Genomic DNA, 20713 nt, shown 5'->3' with positions numbered 1-20713 from the left:
TTGAGCATAAGCTTTCGTACAGCTCACTTCATCGGATGCATACAGAGAGTTTGGAGAGGAATGGTACACAAGAATCCATTGTAGTGACAATCTTCCTTCAGCTGCTCTGCTCCCCTAGCTCGGTGACTTGCAGAATAAAACGAGCTGGGGTGTGATGAACTGAAAGATGTTTTTTTTTTTTTTTAATGAAACATGGTGCAGGCCTCTGTTTGATTATGAGGGGTTACTTGCTATGAAGTTATGTTAAAGGAAGCTGTAAATGGGGAAAACCCATGGGAAATGAAACTATGGCAAAGATAAGAGCCTCAGGTACACACCTTCAAAGCAGCTAAGATAATGGCTGTGTCATCAGTGGGGGATAAACTATCTCAGTCCATCTAGGCTAGAATGGTTTACTTTTCCCAAGGCTTAGTCTGGGATCAAAGGAGATGTAAAACCCCAAAGACCCTAAGGGGTTGAGCTGGGAGAGGCTACCAAGGGTGACTCAGTGAAAAGCTGACAGGTTGGCAAGGGGTTACACAGACAGAAGGAATGTGCAGCATACAGGACAGTATATTCTATTTTCTATTCTACATAGATTCTTATACCACACTCATCACTGTAGTATCTGGGCGCCTTCCAGTCCTGTGATAAGCAGTGTGACTACACATCAGTCACATGTTTGTACTCTCATCCTCTCCCCAGGGGGAGAAGTGTGTGCAGTGGAGTGTCATGTTTTGGTAGGGTTTTATGGTTTTTTTTAAAAAGTATGTGTGTTGCTATGTCTTTGCCCTCTCACAAAGTCAAAGAAATGTGCCATGCAGTTGGAGCAGGAGGTGTTGAGATTTGTGATGGTCTTTAGTTCCTGGGGGAGTTCATTCCACAGTCTCAGTCAGGCTTGAGAAAGCGCTGTCTCCTGTACTACAGATGAGACATACCCTTATTATAAAGAGTTCGCTGTGCCAGAGTATAACTGTCGACTAGTATCTTCATCCTGGAGCTTTAGGCAATCTTTTAGATATCCTGGGCCCAAGCCATGAAGTGCCTTGAAGATAAAGACTGAGACCTTGATTAGAAATTCTATGGGAAACAACCGACAGAGTGGAAGACAGATTTGATGTGGTAATGGTAGCCTGGGTTGCTGAGGAGATGCGCTGCAGTGTTCTGTACTAGTTGGAGTTTCCACAGTGTTTGAAGGCTTCATGCCCGGGTATATCACATTGCTGTAGTCCTTCCCAGAAGTGACAAAAGCGTGAATAACTGAGGCTAGGTCATCATCTGTCAGGATGGAATGAAGTCTCCTAGCAAATTGAAAATGATAGAAAGTATTACTCACAGATGCTGCAGTCCATTTCTTCCTGCCTGAGACAGAGTTAGCTGGTTTGAGGGGCGCTTACAAATGTGTAAGGAACACCTATACATGTAAGTGTTCTGTTGTTTTTAGTTGTTGCTCTAACCTGCTTTGTACCTTTAAGGAATCCTGCCTTAAGTGGGAGAAAGGAGCACGTAATGGTAAGGGTTGGAGAAAAGCTGAGCATGAATGAGTGCTGTTTGTGCTACTGCTGTGCTCCTAGGGTGAGGGTGATGGTGTCACCTGTCACTCTGAAGCCATCTCCTGAGTTAACTGAGGAAGCAAATTTTAAGATTCTTTCTTGGCTGGAAAGTAGGCTCAGATCCTCAGAACCACTTGAAGTTTGCACATTGCCACGGTATAATTTTGTGCTCGCACATCAGTCTGCCAGTTTGCTAGGCCTTCAGAGACTCCATTAGAGATCAATTTTATATTAAGTTCCAATAACATGACAAGTCTTCCAGTTAGTTGTTCTGATGTTGCATAACTACCACATACCTTATTAAATTAAACATCAGGATATTTATTTCCCATAAGTGTTCAAGAAAGTCAGTTTCTGTAGTGTCTCACTTACTGTTTAGGTTTGAAGGTGCTAAATCCTCCATCCTATTTTATGGAGATGAGGTTGACCCAATCCATCCATTGTTTTGCAAATGAGGATCATGCAATCTTTTTGGATGTAATATCTCTAGAACTTGGGCTAGTTGGGACCATCCCAGATGGTGCCCTAAGCCTTATAAACAGTTTCTTCTCTAAGCACCACCTATGCTGCAGCTTCTGCCTCTGATTAAATGCTGTTCTATTGTGGTGGCTCAGTAGTGTAAATAGTTTATTGTCCTAGTGAGTGTGTGATTAGGCTGGCTTTGAAGGAAAGCAAAAGAAAATACTTCCATGGAACAATGGTTGTTTAACTGTTTCTGAAATGTTTGGATTGGACATAAACTGAGGCTCTCCTTACAATCCAAGAGATAAGGAGGCACATTGGTTTGCAGGCCATCTGGCATTGGCTTTAGATGCTTACTCAGCCTTTATTATACAAGGGCAGATGAATGTTAGTAGGGCCTATATTTCAAGTCAGTAATAGTTTCCATCTGAGTAGGAGGATGGCCATGATTTACTATTCTGGGCAGTTCTAAACTCTGCTGCTGAGAGGAAGCTCTGCTAACAAATAATTCAAGACTTTGAGACTAATACAAATAAATAAAAAGGATGCCGATGTCTTAACTGGCTGCATGAAAACTGCAAGCTGATGGAAATATTTTAATACTGTGATAAACAGTTGATTGCAATGTGTGCTCAGGACTCTGTGGTCACGAACACATGGAAGTGTGTAAAAACAGGGGGCTGAGACCTTTTTGGGACTTGTCTAAAAATAATTGTTCAAAATGATTGTTCACAAAATGAAATTACAAGTCTTGGGACTTATGGTATTGGCATTGACCTGGAATGGAATATAGTATTACTGGAATGAAAAGTCTGTGACGCCTATGAGGTATACTTTGTGAACGGTCATGGTTACAAACAAATGCCAGGAATCAGGTTTCCATCTGTAAATAGTGTGCATTTCTAGCCCTAGTTCTGTCATTCACAGATTGTAAGGCCAGAAGAGGCCATTGTGATCATCTAGTCCAGTGGGTTTCACACTTTTTTTTTTTTTTTCATTTGTGGACCCTAAAAAGTTTCAAACGGAAGTATGGACCCTTTTGGAAAACTTAGGCATAGTCTGTGGACCCCCCCATGGGTCCGCAGGCCATAGGTTGAAAACAACTGATCTAATCTGAGCACTTGCATAACATAAGTCATAGAGCTTCCATGAAATAATTGCTGTTTGAACTAGAGCCTATGTGTTAGAAAAACATCCAATCATAATTTAAAAATTGCCAGTGATGAAGAATCCTCCACAGCCCTTGGTATATTGTTCCACTGCTTAATTACTCTGTTTAGCTGCGCCTTATTTCTAGTCTGAATTTGTCTAGCTTCAGCTTCCAACCATTGTATTTTATATCTATTGTCTGCTAGATTAAAGAGCCCGTTGTCAAATTTTTGTTCCCCATATAGATACCTATAGACTCTGAACCCTTAATCTTCTCTTTAAATAGATTGACCTCCTTTCTGTCTACCAAAAAAGAAATATTGGGGTGGTGAGGGTCCGCTGCTCAATTAAGGAGGTGAGCTGGTAATGGAAGATAGGAAGGCAGAGCAGCTCAATGCCTACTTTGTCTTATCACAAAAGGTATGTGACTGAATGACTGGTAAAGTTATCATAGACAATAAAGGGGAAGGGATGCAGATCCGGATAAGAACGTATCCGAGATACTCTGACTAATTTGAGTTCAAGTCAGCAGGGCCTGATGCTATTCACCCCAGGGTGCTGAAGGAATTAGCTGAAGAAATCTTGGAGCCATTCATGGAGGACAGGAGAGATGCTGGAAGACTGGAGAAGGGTTAACATAGTGTCCATCTTTAAAAAGGGGGAAAAGGAGAAGCTGGGGAACTAGAGACCAGTCAGTCGGACTTCGATACCTGGGAAGCTACTAGAGCAATGTCTAAAACATTCAGTTTGAAGTACCTGGAGGATGAGGGGTGATCACCAGCAGCCAGCATGGATTTACCAAGAACAAATCATGCCAAACCAGCTTGATTTCCTTCTTTGACAGGGTAACTGGTTTGGTGGAGAGGGGGAGTGCGGTGAACATAACATAAGTGGATTTCAGCAAAGGTTTTGCCACAGCCCCACATGACATTCTGATAAGTAAGCTGGAGAAATGTGGGCTTGACGGAACTACTATTAAGTGGATACGTGTATAAAAACATCCTCACTGCATTTTCCACTTTTATGCATCCGATGAAGTGAGCTGTAGCTCACGAAAGCTTATGCTCAAATAAATTGGTTAGTCTCTAAGGTGCCACAAGTACTCCCTTTCTTTTTGCGAATACAGACTAACACGGCTGCTACTCTGAAACAAAGAATAGGCATTAATGGAATGATGTCAGACTGGAAGGAGGACCCAAGTGGGGTTCCACAGGGATCTGTTCTGTGTCTGGTGTGGTTTAACATCTTTATTAATGACCTGAATGTAGGAATATAGAGCATACTGATCACATTTGCAGATAAGACCCAGCCTTGGGGGGGAGGGATGGGTGTTTGCCAACTTTTTGGAGGATAGAGCTACAATTCAAAGTGATCTTGATAAATTGGAGAATTGGACTACAGACAAAATGAAATTCAACAAAAACAAATGTAAGGTGCTACATTTGGGGAAGAAAAATCAAATGCACAAATACAGAATGGGGGCTAACTTGCTTGGCAGCAGCACTGCTGAGAAGGATCTGGGAATTCTGGTGGATCAAAACCTCAACATGAGTCAACAATTTGATGCTGTTGCAAAAAAAGCAAATGCAATTTTAGATTGCAATAAGTGGCATAGCATGCAGGTCATGGGAGGTGATCGGACTGCTCTACTCGGTGCTGGTTAGGCCTCAGCTGGAGTACTGTGTCCAATTTTGGTCACCAATGTATAGAAAGGATGTAGAGAAACTAGAAAGGATCCAGAGGGGAGCGACAAAGATGATCAAAGAGATGAAACGAACAAAGGCTGAAGGGACTGGGTATGTTTAGTTTGGAAAAGAGGAGATTAAGGGAGGACATGATAGTAGTCTTCAAATATTTGAAAGGCTGCCATAAAAAAGGTGGAGAAAAGCTGTTCTGTCTTGCCGCAGAGGGCAGGACAAGAGGCAGTGGGTTCAAACTACAGCATAGCGATTTAGATGAAATTTTGGGAAGAACTTCCTAACTGTAAGTACAGTAGGACAATGGAACAGACTGGAAACTCCTTCACTGGAGGTTTTCAAAAAGAGGCTGGATAGCCATCTCTCTTGGATGGTTAGAGACAACAAATTCTGTATCATGGCAGGGCATTAGATTAGATGAGCCTTGCGGTCCCTTCTAATCCTGTGTTTCTATGATTCTACCACCACAAAGCAGGTTTTCTAATCCTTTAATCATTCTTGTGGCTCTTCTCTGAACTCTCTCCAATTTATTAGCATCCTTCTTGAACTGTGGTTACTAGAAGTGGATGCAATATTCCAATAATGGTCACCCTAGTGCCAAATATAGAGATAATATAACCTCTCTACTGCTCCTTGAGATTACCGTGTATATGCATCCAAGGGTCTCATTAGCCTTTTTGGGCGACACCATTGTACTGGGAGCCCATGTTCAACTTACTATCCATCATGACCCTTAAATTTTTTTTTAGAGTCACAGCTACCCAGGATAGAGTCCCCCATCCTGTGAATCTGGCCTGTGTTCTTTGTTCCTAGATGTATACATTTACATTTGGCCATATTAAAACACAGATTGTTCCCTTGCGACTAGCTTATCAAATGATCCAGATCACTGATGGTAACCTGGCCTCTTTATTATTTACCACTCCAACAGTTTTTGTCAACTGCAAACTTTCAGTGATTTTGTTTTCTTCCAGATCATTGATAAAAATGTGAAATAGGGCCAAGAACCAATCTCTGCAGGGCCCAACTGGAAACATACCTGCTGGAAAATAATTCCCTGTTGACAGTTACATTTTGAGACCTGTCATTTAGTCAGTTTTTAATCCATTTAATGAGAGTTCCATGTTGATTTTGTATCATTCTAGTTTCTTAATCAAAATATTCTGTAGTCATTTGACTTGGTACCACACAAGTCTAAATATATTACTTCAATAGTATTACTTTTATCAACCAAACTTGTAATCTCATTGAAAAGAAGTTATCAAGTTAATTTGACAGGATTTCTATAAACCCACGTTAATTTGCATTAATTACAGTACTTCCCCTTTAATTCTTTATCGAGTCCCATGTCAGCCAGTCCATTATCTTAGAATCATCATAGAATCATAGAATATCAGGGTTGGAAGGGACCCCAGAAGATCATCTAGTCCAACCCCCTGCTCGAAGCAGGACCAATTCCCAGTTAAATCATCCCAGCCAGGGCTTTGTCAAGCCTGACCTTAAAAACCTCTAAGGAAGGAGATTCTACCACCTCCCTAGGTAACGCATTCCAGTGTTTCACCACCCTCTTAGTGAAAAAGTTTTTCCTAATATCCAATCTAAACCTCCCCCACTGCAACTTGAGACCATTACTCCTCGTTCTGTCATCTGCTACCATTGAGAACAGTCTAGAGCCATCCTCTTTGGAACCCCCTTTCAGGTAGTTGAAAGCAGCTATCAAATCCCCCCTCATTCTTCTCTTCTGCAGGCTAAACAATCCCAGTTCCCTCAGCCTCTCCTCATAAGTCATGTGTTCCAGACCCCTAATCATTTTTGTTGCCCTTCGCTGGACTCTCTCCAATTTATCCACATCCTTCTTGTAGTGTGGGGCCCAAAACTGGACACAGTACTCCAGATGAGGCCTCACCAATGTTGAATAGAGGGGAACGATCACGTCCCTCGCTCTGCTCGCTATGCCCCTACTTATACATCCCAAAATGCCATTGGCCTTCTTGGCAACAAGGGCACACTGCTGACTCATATCCAGCTTCTCGTCCACTGTCACCCCTAGGTCCTTTTCCGCAGAACTGCTGCCTAGCCATTCGGTCCCTAGTCTGTAGCGGTGCATTGGGTTCTTCCGTCCTAAGTGCAGGACCCTGCACTTATCCTGATTGAACCTCATCAGATTTCTTTTGGCCCAATCCTCCAATTTGTCTAGGTCCTTCTGTATCCTATCCCTCCCCTCCAGCGTATCTACCACTCCTCCCAGTTTAGTATCATCATCTTGCTAGTGATCGATATCTGGCTGACAGGTCTTTAGTTACCTCAGTCATCCTCTTTATTCTTTTTAAATATTGCCACAATATTAGATTTCTTCCCATCTTCTGGAATTCTTCCAGTGTTCCAAGAGTTAAGAACCAACATTTAATGGTCCAGCAAGCTCTTTGGCCAGCTCTCTTAAAACTCTAGGATGCAGGTTATCTGGACCTGTTGATTTAACAATGTCCAACTTTAGCAGGTGTTCTTTGATATCCTCCTCTTAGAAAGGAAAGTGTTTCATCAGCATGATATGTCTGCATCAGATTTTTCCCAAACACAGAACAGAAATATTTATTAAACACTTGGCTTTTCTGCATTATTGGCCGTTTTTCCATTTCCATCTAGGAGTGGACCAATATCATTGTTTTGATTTTTGTTTTGTTTTGTTCGTAATATACTTTTAAACACTCCTTATGGTCCTTAACTCTGCTGCAATGTATTGGACTTTATAACTGCGTTCTGACTACTCAGTTTTGTGACATGATTTTTGTAATGACTATCCCATAAATTGCTACTTAAAGATTATAGTGTCAGAAAACCAGTGCGTCACATCAGCTTTCAAATGAAAGGATTAAAGTGTTTGTTTATAGCTCTAACTTTTCCTGAGATAGTGGAACTAACCTCAAGAGTCTGCTGAAGTAGAAATAAGGCAAGGTGGTGGCTGAAATTACATCACTTTAAGGTCTGCTATCTTGTTACCTATCAGGGCTCGGACCAATACCAGGGTAAACTTTTAATAAGTGACATAATATGCTTAGGATCTTAAGTTCCATTAGGTGTTTCTGAAAACTTGACCACAAATACTTAAATGCCATAAGCCTTTAAACATGGGACCTGGACCAAATCTTGTTCCTCAATTTTTTTCACTGTCTATTGTGATAGTAGGCAAGGGACTGGGAGCTAAAAGAAAACAATAATCTGAAGTTGAAAGGCTTTAAGCTTTATAAAAAAAAATAGCTGTTAAAGCTTTGTACGCTTCAAGGAGCAGTTGTGATCTTTTAACAGTCCAGTGCTGGAAAAGGGGTACTAATATATAAAGGTGTATATTTTGGCTAAACTCTTCAAACTTTCCAGTTCCTGCTTGAACGTAAGTGGGTAAATAGCAGTCTCTTGAAAACATGGGAATATACTGAAGTATCTGTAACACTGCACTCCACTGGCTGGAGTCAGGATTTCTGTGTGTCAGAAGCCATATACTGCTAACAGTTAACAGACTTTCCACAGCTGAAGTAGTGGGGGGGGCTCTGTTTTGGTGTAGAAGGATCTGGGTTATGCTGTTGCCATAAAACTATGGTGAGCTGCATAGTGACAATTCTTAAGTCTTATGTGGCCACAGAGTGTTTACAATACTGACTGATATAAGTACCATTTTAGTCAGCCATAATGGGTCTTGTCTGTCATAATGCATAATGACCTCATATTGTTTAGACATATGAACTTTATGATAAATTTTATATGTTGAGTGAATGTGGTGGTTGAACTCTACCTTTGTTGTTACACGTGTACTCTACCTTTGTTGTTACACGTGTACTCATTTTTCCTTCCTTCCACATTTGTCTTATATATGCTTTTTTTAAAAAAAACCAATAGCTTACTGGATTTTTAAAAAGGGGATAACTAAATCTTTAAAGGAGCATTAACTTTTTGCACAGATTATCCGTGCTTCTAAATGTGGAGCAAATCTAACTGAAGCTAATCTGGATTCAATACTTAACAGTAAATTGTTTAAAAAGTTGAAGTAAACTGAATTGAGTGTATGAGGGGGTTTGAAATGTCCCCATTTAGATACCCCTGTGGTATATGTTTTTATTTCTGTCCAGGCTTGAAGACGTTCTTTGGATGGACAGGGCATATGAATGGAACTTTCAATACTTCTGTAGAACAGAACAGTCTAAAAATTAGTCTGAAAAAAACCAGCATTTGAAGATAGACTGTTGAACAATAAAGCTCAACTTTTTCCCCCTTGCCTCTCATTGGTGCATTGCTCTTTAAACTCTTTTAAAATCCAGGAATCCACCCCACAAAGAGGTGTTTGTTTGCTGTGTACCTAAAGAGCTTCTGCAGTAATCCGGGTGGGTTGATTAATATAAATTGTCTGCTGACTCTCACAGAGAACGACATTGAACACTGATCTACATAAGAGGAAAGGATTGGACAATCAATTATCTTATTGAGTCATTAAACTAGGAGCATTGAGATGTTTAGCACTTAATTTATTAGAGCTTTACCTTCCAACATAAATGCTGGGAAGGCGAAAGTTTACTGTCACTAGCCAGGTCTGCTGAGGACAGAAACATGCTGCAGAACCTCTGTGGAAGGGATGAAAAGCAACACTGAGATTTAAGGTACACACCAGAGATTATGTAAAACGTAATCTCCATAGGGGAGGCTGGGTGGTGTCTTCCCAAGAACTAGATTGCCTTGTGTCAGTTGGTTTTGTGCAGCTGAGGATACTGAATTAACTCTTGGCTCTGGAGGAGACACGAGAACAGAATGTAAGGTTAGGCTAATTCTTAGTTGCTAGCCATCTAGTAGCTTTTGTTTTATGCTCTGATTGCAAACACTATATGAAATTTAATGTGGATCATACAGTTAAAACACTTGACTCAGGAGAACTGTGTTGTCTTTAATTTTGTTTTCCAGGCATCTGGGAATTACAACACTGTGAAGGCAGGTAAACACAGTTGCCAGCATCAATCTCCTAGTAGCATTAGATCTCTTACTAAAAATATGATCTTTCTCATTCTTCAGGTTACAGAGGTGCTAAAGCATGGCTGACTTGGATCACAATCTCAGTCTTGCAGATGCTCTGACAGAACCACCAGCAGAAATTGAGGAGGAAGTGAAACGAGACTTCATTGCCACCCTGGAAGCAGAGAAATTTGATGACGTGGTTGGAGAAACAGTGGGTAAAACCGACTATATCCCCCTACTGGATGATGATGATGATGCAAAGGCTGAGAGCCAGGAACCAAAAAGCAAGCCCCACACAGACGGTGGTCAGGTAGAAAGTAAGTGTCTATAAGCACCAGACCAAATGGTTGCACCGTATATAAATATTACAGTAAGCAAACAGTGGGCTCCACGGTTTTAGGCCTTTTAAAACTTTTTGTACACCATTTTAAACTAGGCAATATCTAATGATTACACGTTGGGATTGGGAGTGAAAAGGTCTGGATTCTAATCCTTACTCTGCCTCTGTCTTGGTGTTTGACTTTGGAAAAAATCACTTACCCTCTACCTTAATTTTTCAGCCTGTAAAATGGGGGTAGTTAACAATCCTAACTCCCACGACCTGGTATTGTGGGGTTTAATGCTTGTAAAGTGCTTTGGCCTCCTCAGATGGAAGGTGCTACACAAGTACTAAATGTTACTACATATGCTAAATATTTTTACCCCAAATCCCATAACTGTACAAAGGCGGGGGGGGGGGAGGGCGCAATATTATTCTCATTTTCTGTATGGAGAAACTGAGTCACAGAGGGTAAGTCACTCGGCAGTCCTGCCCATAATGTCAGTGGTTAAATGAGGAATAGAATCCACGTTGTCTGACGGTCTTGTGCTCTAACCACTAGGTCATACTGCCTTTCTATCACTTCAAATTGTGCTTTGCAGACCTTTGGGTGAGGGGAGGAGAAGTTTAGTCTGTTGCTGCGGGAGCACTCTTCACTGACTGTGTTTACAAACAGGCTTGGCATCATTCACTAATGACTTTGAAAATTTACCAGCCCAAATGAAAATCAGACATAATCTGGTGATTATGGGGGGGAAAATATCTGCTTGTTCCAGATTAATGAGTGAATAGACTTTGTTTTTCTGGCTGAGTTAGAGGAAGGGACTGGGATTCAGGAGCCTTGAATTCTGCTCCTTTACTTGGCCACTGACTCAGCACATAATTTTGGGCTAGTTCCTTAACTTCCCTGTACCTGATTCTGCAATTCTAAAATGGTGCTAAAACCCACCTATGTGAAGCACTTTGTCATCCTCTCATGAAATATGATGTGTAAATAAAAGCAAAATACTCTCTGCCTCTAACGAGGTAACGTCATCATTGTGGAAGAAGGTTTACACTAATCTTGGTACTTATATAGGTGGGCAAAGGGGGTGAATATAAAAGGACTAAAATGGTCATCAGTCAGAACGAGGGATGGTCCTAAAGTCCCCCTCTGGTGTGGCATTGGACTGCATGTAGGAATTTGATCCACATCATACATTTTATTTTACATTATCTGAAAGTTAGGTACTTCACAATAAAGAACCAAAAAAAGTGCCTGCTCTGAAAAGCTTAGTCTAATATTAGATATGATGTGATGAGTGGGGATAAACGGGGAGGGTGGGATGAGGAAGGATGAAGGCTGTGGCAAAACATCATGTGATTACTCCAATTAGTCATGTACTCCTCTTGGTTTAATTAACGGATTTTTGTAATAGTAGATATTGACTTGTGCATTGTGGGGAAAAAAGTGGGGGTGGGAAAGAACTTTTTCACATTTAGCTTCAAAGATTTAGTTTTAAAGAGGTTTTTCTGCTGGAATCTCTTGAAGTTGGTGTACAGCTACAGCATCCTCTGCCAGAAAGATTCTCCATTAATGTTAAAATAAAAAATTGAAAATTATAATATCACAACAGAAATGTGTGTTGCTTTAAAATGCAAGCCTCTCTTTGAGGATGTGATCTCTTAGGTGTCCATCCCTTGAAGGTTCAGCATGAGAGCTCTTAGTGCTCTATATACAACTTTAGCCACTGAGGCAATTGGCAGTCGTCTTACTGGTTTAATTGGCAGTTAAAACCTACATAAGCCACCCAGTAAGAAGACTTGTGGACCTGTAAGTGGGAATTGAGCTCGAGTCTCTCTGAACCCCTGTATGCTAACGTGAGCTGCCGGTAGGTCTGTCCCTTTATATGAGGATTTTGTACTATGCACTTTTGGCTTTCTAGAAGGCCCAGGATGTGCAATCAATCCTTTTAGTGACTGAATTGAATCTGTTTTTATCTTATTCTAAAACTAACAAGCCAGTTAATATTAGGTATATTCCAGAGGGTTAATACTAATGTTAGCTTCTAAACATGAAGAATTGGATGTTCAAATTGCCTTGGAGTAACTGGCAATGGAAATCATAAGCATTGTAGAATCCCTATCTTTGATGTTGTTTTGATCTCTCCAAAGTAATTGGAGAGCCTGATTACCGTGGGTGCATAAACTAAAGCTTTTTTTATCTTTTTGTCTCTTTGTACATGCTTGGCTGTTAAGGTTTGTCAACCTTTGCAATCTCAAATGGTGTCAGTTTACTAGAAGCCATTCTTGGCTCTTGATCTCATTATGTGCTACTTTCAGATGGTTGTCTATTTTTTTTTCTTGAAGAGGTGATGGGAGATCAATTTCCTTGTGAAAAAGACCATGGTTTCTCATCAAAGCCACATGTTATGACTGTTAAACAAATCTTGATTTAAAAAATGCTTCTGACAATATATAAGGTAGGGTTGAATATGTGCTACCTGCCACTGAGTAAATCCTGTAGAATAAATCAGATTTAAACTCTGTGTGCTCTATGAAATGGCCTAGCTGGGAGTGAAACATAAGGCTCTGTTTTAATGTTTGATTGTAATATGAAGCTTTTGAGCACAGAAATTGCTGCATAACATTTAGCAAGAGTTTCACATTCAAAACTCCAGATTGTGACTCCAAAACTGCTTTATCCTTTCCTAAAGGAGGAAATGAACTTTCATGGATCAGACTTTTCAGCTCTCACTTGTTAATTTATTCATGTTAAAATGCCAGGATGTGTCTCGACAGCAGGATCTTTGCTACTGAGATTGACTTTCTTCAGTCAGAAACGAGTTTAGTCATATGTCCTGTCAGGATTCAGCTATTCCATCTCTGCTAAAGTGTTTTTTTTTTGTTTTGTTTTTAAATCCATGAGCCAGATTAGATGAGCTTAACAAACAGTCAGATGGGCCCCAGCATGGACTTGTGTGAACCATCTGAATACTGAGAGATGGGTAAGGGAAGAGAAGGGGTAATGAGAATAGCAGTATAGTCAGATGGGAATTTGTCTCAAAGTGAGACTAAATGTTAATTTTAGAAAACCCTCAAGTGGTGCTTTCCGCATTGGGATATCAATTCCTAGGAAGTTTTAGAGTATACCTAGCAAGTTGCTGGATATAATTTTGGCAAATTCCAGGTAATCCTCTTACTACATTGTGGTCTTTACATAATGCTGGAGGATTGCTTTGGGTGTGTACAAAGCCTTCTGTATGTTTTTGCAGCTGGCTGCTGTGTGTACCTGTTTAATCTCCATCTTTTGGCAGAACTCTCAAACCTTCAGGGCTTTCAGTTGTGATGTAACCCTGAAGGCTGTAGGAGTGAAAATGACATTGAATTGAAGTCTAGATAGCCTGTGAAGACAGTTTTTTAAGCCCTGCATTGTTCTGATTCACCTAAAGTGAGAGAGATATTATCCTGTTTGGAAAATATTTAAATCCTGTTTTTTCAAATGATAGCCTTTGGGTGGGAGTGGGTGTCAGCTGAGAAGTAAATGTCAGGCTTTAAAACCCCACTGCAGACTGGTATGCTGTCTGCTACTTGCTTCCAAGTACACCATGCTGCTTCAAAACTTGATACTATTGCTACTTTCAGGAGTGGGGCAAGAAAGCTATGCTCTGTTTTACTCTTTTGGGTATGTATACATTGCAAAAATCATCCCTTTCTCCATCCCAGTCGCAAGCTTGTCTGTCATCCTCGATTCTATGTTCAAGCCCCCAAATGGCCACCAGAGGGCATTGATAGTACTAGACTATGGTAGAGTGGACACAAATTGCTGCATATCTGAGCAGACGTCCCCTCCCTAATAAGAAAACAAAGCACATATCTGGGGCCTGCAAGCTTGAGATCAAACCACAAAATTTCCCTTTCCTTTCCTTCTCTCTTTCTCCACAGAAGCTGTAGGTGCCTTCATTGCAGAAGGCTGCAAGCTTCCTGTAAGTTTTTACATTGCTTTTGCAAAGAAAAATCAAACCCCTGACATTTGAGTTTAAGGACAGCAAATGTTTCATAAGTGCATCCTAAAAGCTGTATATTTAATTGAACTGGGAATTTCCTGAGTCTCAAAATGGGAATCAGAAAAAATCAGTCAGTCAATGATGTAGACATCTGGATTGTATCTATACTGCTAATATTCTCCATATATACATAATTGATTTTTTTCTAGAGGGCTGGTAAAACCTCTAGCATTAGTAAGAATTGTTACTTCATTGTCTGTAATAATGAAATGTATCCCACAGGATTAAAATGAAAAGCTTTTCATCTGTTTCAGTATTCCAGGCAGCAATTCTTATGTTGCTGTCAGGATCTTGGCAATGAAATTAAATACAGCTGAAAGTACTGCAGGTAATACCTTGATTCTTTAAATGTTCCTACACTGCCTTTTTCCTTTGTACTTTTCATAGTATATATTTTGGGTAATAAAGAAGCATCCAAAACTTTGACTGAAGGGCTGTATTGGCAACTTGACAGGAGGTTGAGGGCAGCACTTAATTTGCATGAAGGACAGCTGATTTTAGCTGCCCCTCTACATCGGCAAAGCTGCAGAAACTGTAGGTGTAGCACACAGTGCTCAGTCTTGATACAGGCATACGGCCTGCTGCTGGTGATCTCTGTGATGCGTATTAAAGATGAAGATTGTTGCAAACTATGCTGTAGAACTCCACAGGTCCTGTATTAGATCGACAGCTAATAAATGTGCTTTTTCTTAGGAGAGAGAAGAAAAAGTGCCTTAAATATTGTCTTAGAAATCTAGACATGATACTCCAGTTTCTCTAGCATGTTATAAAATGAAGGCAGTAGAGGGCTTATTTCCGACTTGGAGACGTTAATATTAATGCTGCTACAGTGCACAAAGCAAAACGAGGAAGTTCTAGCACAATTGTTATATTGGCTAGCATCACGCAGTTGTTTTAAACGTCATTTAGTAGAGCACAATGTGGGAGACCCCAAATAGTTTTCTGTATTTAATCCTGTTGTGATTGTTTTCTTAGTAGGTAGAGAGACAAAGTGGGTGAAATAATACTTTTACTGGACCAACTTCTGATATTCCCCACCTGATGTGGTCAGAGCAGCTATCCAAGAGTCATAGAATCGTAGGACTGGAAGTGACCCTTGAGAGGTATCTAGTTCAGTCCCCTGCACTCATGGCAGGACTAAGTATTATCTAGAAACCGCCTTAGCAGCAACATTTTGAATGAACTTGAGGGGGCAAGGTTGTAGCAGTTAAGACCTGAGATGAGAGTTTTCATGGTGTTGAGAGTTGACAGTGTAGGTTAAAGCCAATTATAGGGGACACTAGTTCTCTGAGGTTTAGGATCCAATTAAATGTATTGCAGAAAATGCATTTTTAAAAATTATACTTTTTTGTGGTTCAGTTTTTGATAAACTATAGCAATTCAGTGGGATCTAAGTGGGAGTATTCTATTATTAAAACTTGACTACATCCATTTTGCTGTGAAAATTCACAGGTACAAGGCATATCATGTATAATCTAAATGTTTGGCACTTTCATTGCTATTGTCATATGACCAAGGGCAAAAATTCACATGCATATTTGCATGTACCTGATGCTAGCAACACTGCGCCTATACTTGTGTTTTTATTAGTCATGTGATAGTTAACGATTTTAAGCCCTTGATCCTGGAGGCATGTGATTAAATGAGTGTCTTGGTTTTCATTTATAATAAAAAAAAGTTAGTCCTCCTGGTTGCATATGAAAATGTGACCCAAGTGTATCCAAAAGAGTCACACCAGAAGGCAAATAAAAATCCTCAAATTAATAATTTTCTTAAATCTCATAATCTTTTAAACCAATATAATAATTTGGGGGGGCCTATTTTTTTTTTTTTTAAATTGAAGTGGTCAGTACTGGAGATGCACAAGTAAAGGTAGCCTCTATTTAGTTTTAAGTCCGCTGTTCTGATGTGGATTCTAGCTAAGTGACTATGCACAACTCTGTTTATGTACATGTTTGGGTTGTATTATTCTCAATTGTGCTTTGTGTCACGGTTTCTATTCATTATCTGGCATAACTAACCAATCTGCACATCTAATTGTTCTAAGAGTAATAAAATATATTAATGGGCTTATCTGAAAGTCTTTCTTTCGACCCTCTTGCCTTCTCACCCAAGTAAACTGCTTGTGTGATGGTGAATTAAAATGTGTTCAAAACAGTGTTGCTGTGCTTACATATAGAATAATAGAATATCAGGGTTGGAAGGGACCTCAGGAGGTCATCTAGTCCAACCCCCTGCTCAAAAGCAGGACCCATCCCCAATTAAATCATCCCAGCCAAGGCTTTGTCAAGCCTGACCTTAAAAACTTCTAAGGAAGGAGATTCCACCACCTCCCTAGGCAACGCATTCCAGTGTTTCACCACCCTCCTAGTGAAAAAGTTTTTCTTAATATCCAACCTAAACCTCCCCCACTGCAACTTGAGACCATTACTCCTTGTCCTGTCCTCTTCCACCACTGACAATAGTCTAGAACCATCCTCTCTGGAACTACCTCTCAGGTAGTTGAAAGCAGCTATCAAATCCCCCCCTCATTCTTTTCTTCTGCAGTCTAAACAATCCCAGTTCCCTCAGCCTCTCCTCATAAGTCATGTGTTCCAGACCCCTAATAATTTTTGTTGCCCTTCGCTGGACTCTCTCCAATTTATCCACATCCTTCTTGTAGTGTGGGGCCCAAAACTGGACACAGTACTCCAGATGAGGCCTCACCAATGTCGAATAGAGGGGGACGATCACGTCACTCGATCTGCTCGCTATGCCCCTACTTATACATCCCAAAATGCCATTGGCCTTCTTGGCAACAAGGGCACACTGCTGACTCATATCCAGCTTCTCGTCCACTGTCACCCCTAGGTCCTTTTCCGCAGAACTGCTGCCTAGCCATTCGGTCCCTAGTCTGTAGCTGTACATTGGGTTCTTCCGTCCTAAGTGCAGGACCCTGCACTTATCCTTATTGAACCTCATCAGATTTCTCTTGGCCCAATCCTCCAATTTGTCTAGGTCCCTCTGTATCCTATCCCTGCCCTCCAGCGTATCTACCACTCCTCCCAGTTTAGTATCATCCGCAAATTTGCTGAGAGTGCAATCCACACCATCCTCCAGATCATTTATGAAGATATTGAACAAAACCGGCCCCAGGACCGACCCGTGGGGCACTCCACTTGACACCGGCTGCCAACTAGACATGGAGCCATTGATCACTGCCCATTGAGCCCGACAATCTAGCCAACTTTCTACCCACCTTATAGTGCATTCATCCAGCCCATACTTCTTTAACTTGCTGACAAGAATACTGTGGGAGACCGTGTGGTGTACCATGCCAAGCCATTAATGTGGAGATTGTTTAATATATTGGCCCTGTCCATTTTGCTTGAGATTATCTGGTTTAGTGGACGCTTTCTTAAATTTGTTTACATAAAGGCAATCCTTTGCACTGGCCAGATGCAAGTAGTATCTTGTGATTCTGACAAGGATTATGGAGTTTGGATGTCTTGATGTGTTTGACTCTTAAATAGTTCAGATTATGATGATAGTGGGGTTGGTCTTAAAAAAGATTATTGGGAATTTGTATACCGCACTTCATATAGCTGAAATAGAAGTATATATTCAGCTCCAAGGCCTTTTTACCAAAACACACCTGGTAATAACAGTACATTTATACCCAGTGATGAGCTGCCAGAATCTTAACAATGGGTTCTCTCCTCACCCCACGAGGGGGTCTTTGCCCACCCCCGCCCCCGGGACTCCTGCCCCATCCAACCCCCCGCCCGCCCCCCATCCTCTGACTGCCCCCAGAACCAGGCAGGAGGGTCTCATGGGCCACCGTAGTGGGTGCCTACCCCGCCCCCAAGAGTCAGAGGCACCTGCTGGGGGGCGAGGTGGGGAGTCCTGGAGGTGCTTACCTGGGGCAGCTCCCAGGAAGCATCCAGCAGGTCCCTCTGGCTCCAGGGCTGGAGTACCCACAGGGAAAATTTGGTGGATGTAGAGCACCCACCGGCAGCTCCCCACCCTGCGCCTGGCCCCAGATCACCTCACCTCACCTCCGCTCCGCCTCCTCTGGTGAATGTGCTGCCCTGCTCTGCTTCTCCGCCCCCTCCCCCGGCTTCCCGCGAATCAGCTGTTTGGCGGGAAGCCTGGGAAGGCTGAGAAGCAGGCGGTGGCTTCCTGCTCAGGCCGAGGGTGGCGGAGATGAGCTGGGGCAGGGAGCGGTTCCCCTGCTATCAGCCCAGCAAATAGTGCTTTACCACACTGTAAAAGCTTTTATGTAGTAATCTTTTGATACCTTCCCAGCTCTGGTCACATTTGGCTAGCTGTTTGATTCATAGATCTATCTCTTCACTTGCATCTGGGCTCCACATGCAGAGGTTTCTTCCCCGTCTGAATTAACTGGATACAGAATCTTTGTGTAAAGCTGTTCTTTTTAAAGGGATATGCCTAACATGAAATCTAGTCATTTTAAAATGTTAGTTAAAAGCTTTTTTGTGTACTACAGTTGTTCTTTAGTCCCTCTGCAGCCACTTGTAGTTTTACAATTTCATTTTTCTATTTTTAGAATATTTTTGCTATTGCAGTGTAGAAAACTGACAGTTTCAGCAGGTGATCTCAGTGATGGTCAGTGATGCTTACTTTCAGAACACTAGGGGAGTGAAATGATCATGGCTTTCTAGTCCCACTCACTTAACTGGCCTACTATTTTCTGAATTGCTGACACAAGGTTAGGGATTGAGGAGGAGGATTTTGCCTAAAGTTTGAGTGGGTGAAAAGGAGGGACTCTGCTTGGATAACTTGAAGCTGTTGCAAAGGAATGTAGGAATATGCCTGTATTGATCCTGTTGAGTGCTGCATGCTATGCAACCTATTGTCACTTAACATGGACATCACTTAAAGATAGCTGTGTTAGCTATACTAATTTGTCAGCAAGCACAGCTGAGTCAGAATGAGCATTGAGGTACAATGCAGCTGTTCTAGTCCCTACCCTTTGCAGGATTAGATAGAAAGTCAGACTCTAGTTTTTAACCCTTAATTTACAAAGCACTCATTAATGAATGGTGTCTTAACTTTTTCTCCCTGGAAAGTCTTGTTTTTCATTTAAAATAAAAATGTTATTCCTCCTGGTTACAGATAAAAATTGGTGCCCCAGTGCATAACATAAAGCTAACAACCAGAGATGCTGAGGTTCTGTTAAAAGAAGCATGTTCTTTACCATTAACTAGAATAAAATAATTCTTGCTGCTCTGTATGATTCCTGCAGTTGCTTGTCTTTACTATGCTTTTTACAACTGAAAACAGGGATCAGTTCCAAGAAGCTGAGCAGCAGCTTTTGGAAGAAAAGATAGGGTATTCCAATAGTTCCTTTATTGTACAGGGCTTGTTGCCAGCAGGATACAGTATTGCCATTTTACTAAATGGCCTTATGTCTGCTTGAAGTGGTGGTCTGAAGATGTCCAATAATGCTGGCAACCTGGCTCACAACATTAATTCCAACAGAATCCAGCTGTTAAAGATCACTGTGTATTTTGGAGAATGACAGGCTACAATTTAATATAAAAGCCTTTCTTCTGCATACTGCTCCAGAAAGCATGAAGTGGATATAGTTACTGACCCTAAGCAGTTCTGTGTTCATGGGATTGTGGGATCAATATTGAATTGTATAAACATATTTGGATGGTTAGAGAACTCCGTGGGTAATAGAGCAATATATGCATTTTCTAGTAATTAGAGTACAAAGGGTACTAATGCTTTCATAATGCTTCTCATCCATAGATCTCAAATTCTTTTTCAAAGATAACTAAGCCTCACTTTTCCCATGTTACAGTTGGGGAAACTGAGCCACATGGGAATTGTATAACTTTCCCAAAGTCACACAGAGTGAGTGGCCAATCTGGGGTTAACCCAGATCTCCTGATTCCCAGTCCTCTGACCTAGCCACTGGATCTCGCAGTACTCAACTGCCTTCTGAGTTTAGGCAGGGTATAAATCCTAGTACTCCCAAGGAAATTCTTTTAAGTAATCTTGGAGGAGGAAGGACTCTGATCTTGAAACCGTGAATATCATTAAACAAGTTGAAGGCTGAACACCTTTCATTATACTGCCTTTAAGCTCCCCTATTTACAGGACTGATTTTATTTTTAATGAAAACAGCTTTTTGTTGTTCACTTTAGTTATTAGTTTTGTTAAATACTGATGATGCGTGACATATTTTAGGAGATGAAAGCTGGGTTTTAGCAATGTGTCTCTTGTTGACTTTTGTAGGCGTTATCCAGCTAAGTGCTCATGTAATAGACAAAAATAAATAAACTTGAATGCATATGCTTTATAATGTGTCTCAATTGAAATTTTCTTAGGTAAATATCCTGAACCATATTTATTGATTTCAGCTTTGACTAGCTGAAATAAGAATGTCAGTTTCCATCATTATTCTAGGATTAGTCCATAACTGTAAAATGTTAGTTTCATGTCAGCCGGGGAGACAAGAGTGTCTCTCCCTAGTCTTGTCCTTGTCATGCAGGGTAACAGTTC

General features: G+C 41.1%; 1 protein-coding gene across 9 annotated transcripts in view; it reads left to right on the top strand.

Moving 5' to 3' along the window:
• The window catches only part of MAP4 (microtubule associated protein 4), a 274912-nt gene that overhangs the window by 85085 nt on the left and 169114 nt on the right, over positions 1-20713 (top strand). For all 9 annotated transcript variants that reach the window (XM_048837267.2, XM_048837273.2, XM_048837274.2 and 6 more), the window contains exon 3: positions 9890-10149. In XM_048837267.2, the coding sequence (XP_048693224.2) occupies positions 9909-10149 (241 nt within the window). In that variant the 5' untranslated portion in view covers positions 9890-9908. The remainder of the gene's footprint in view (positions 1-9889; positions 10150-20713) is intronic.

Source organism: Caretta caretta, chromosome 2, assembly GCF_965140235.1.
Source record: "Caretta caretta isolate rCarCar2 chromosome 2, rCarCar1.hap1, whole genome shotgun sequence".
In the NCBI taxonomy this organism is placed as follows: domain Eukaryota; kingdom Metazoa; phylum Chordata; order Testudines; family Cheloniidae; genus Caretta; species Caretta caretta.
This window is presented reverse-complemented; position numbering and strand designations above follow the sequence as displayed.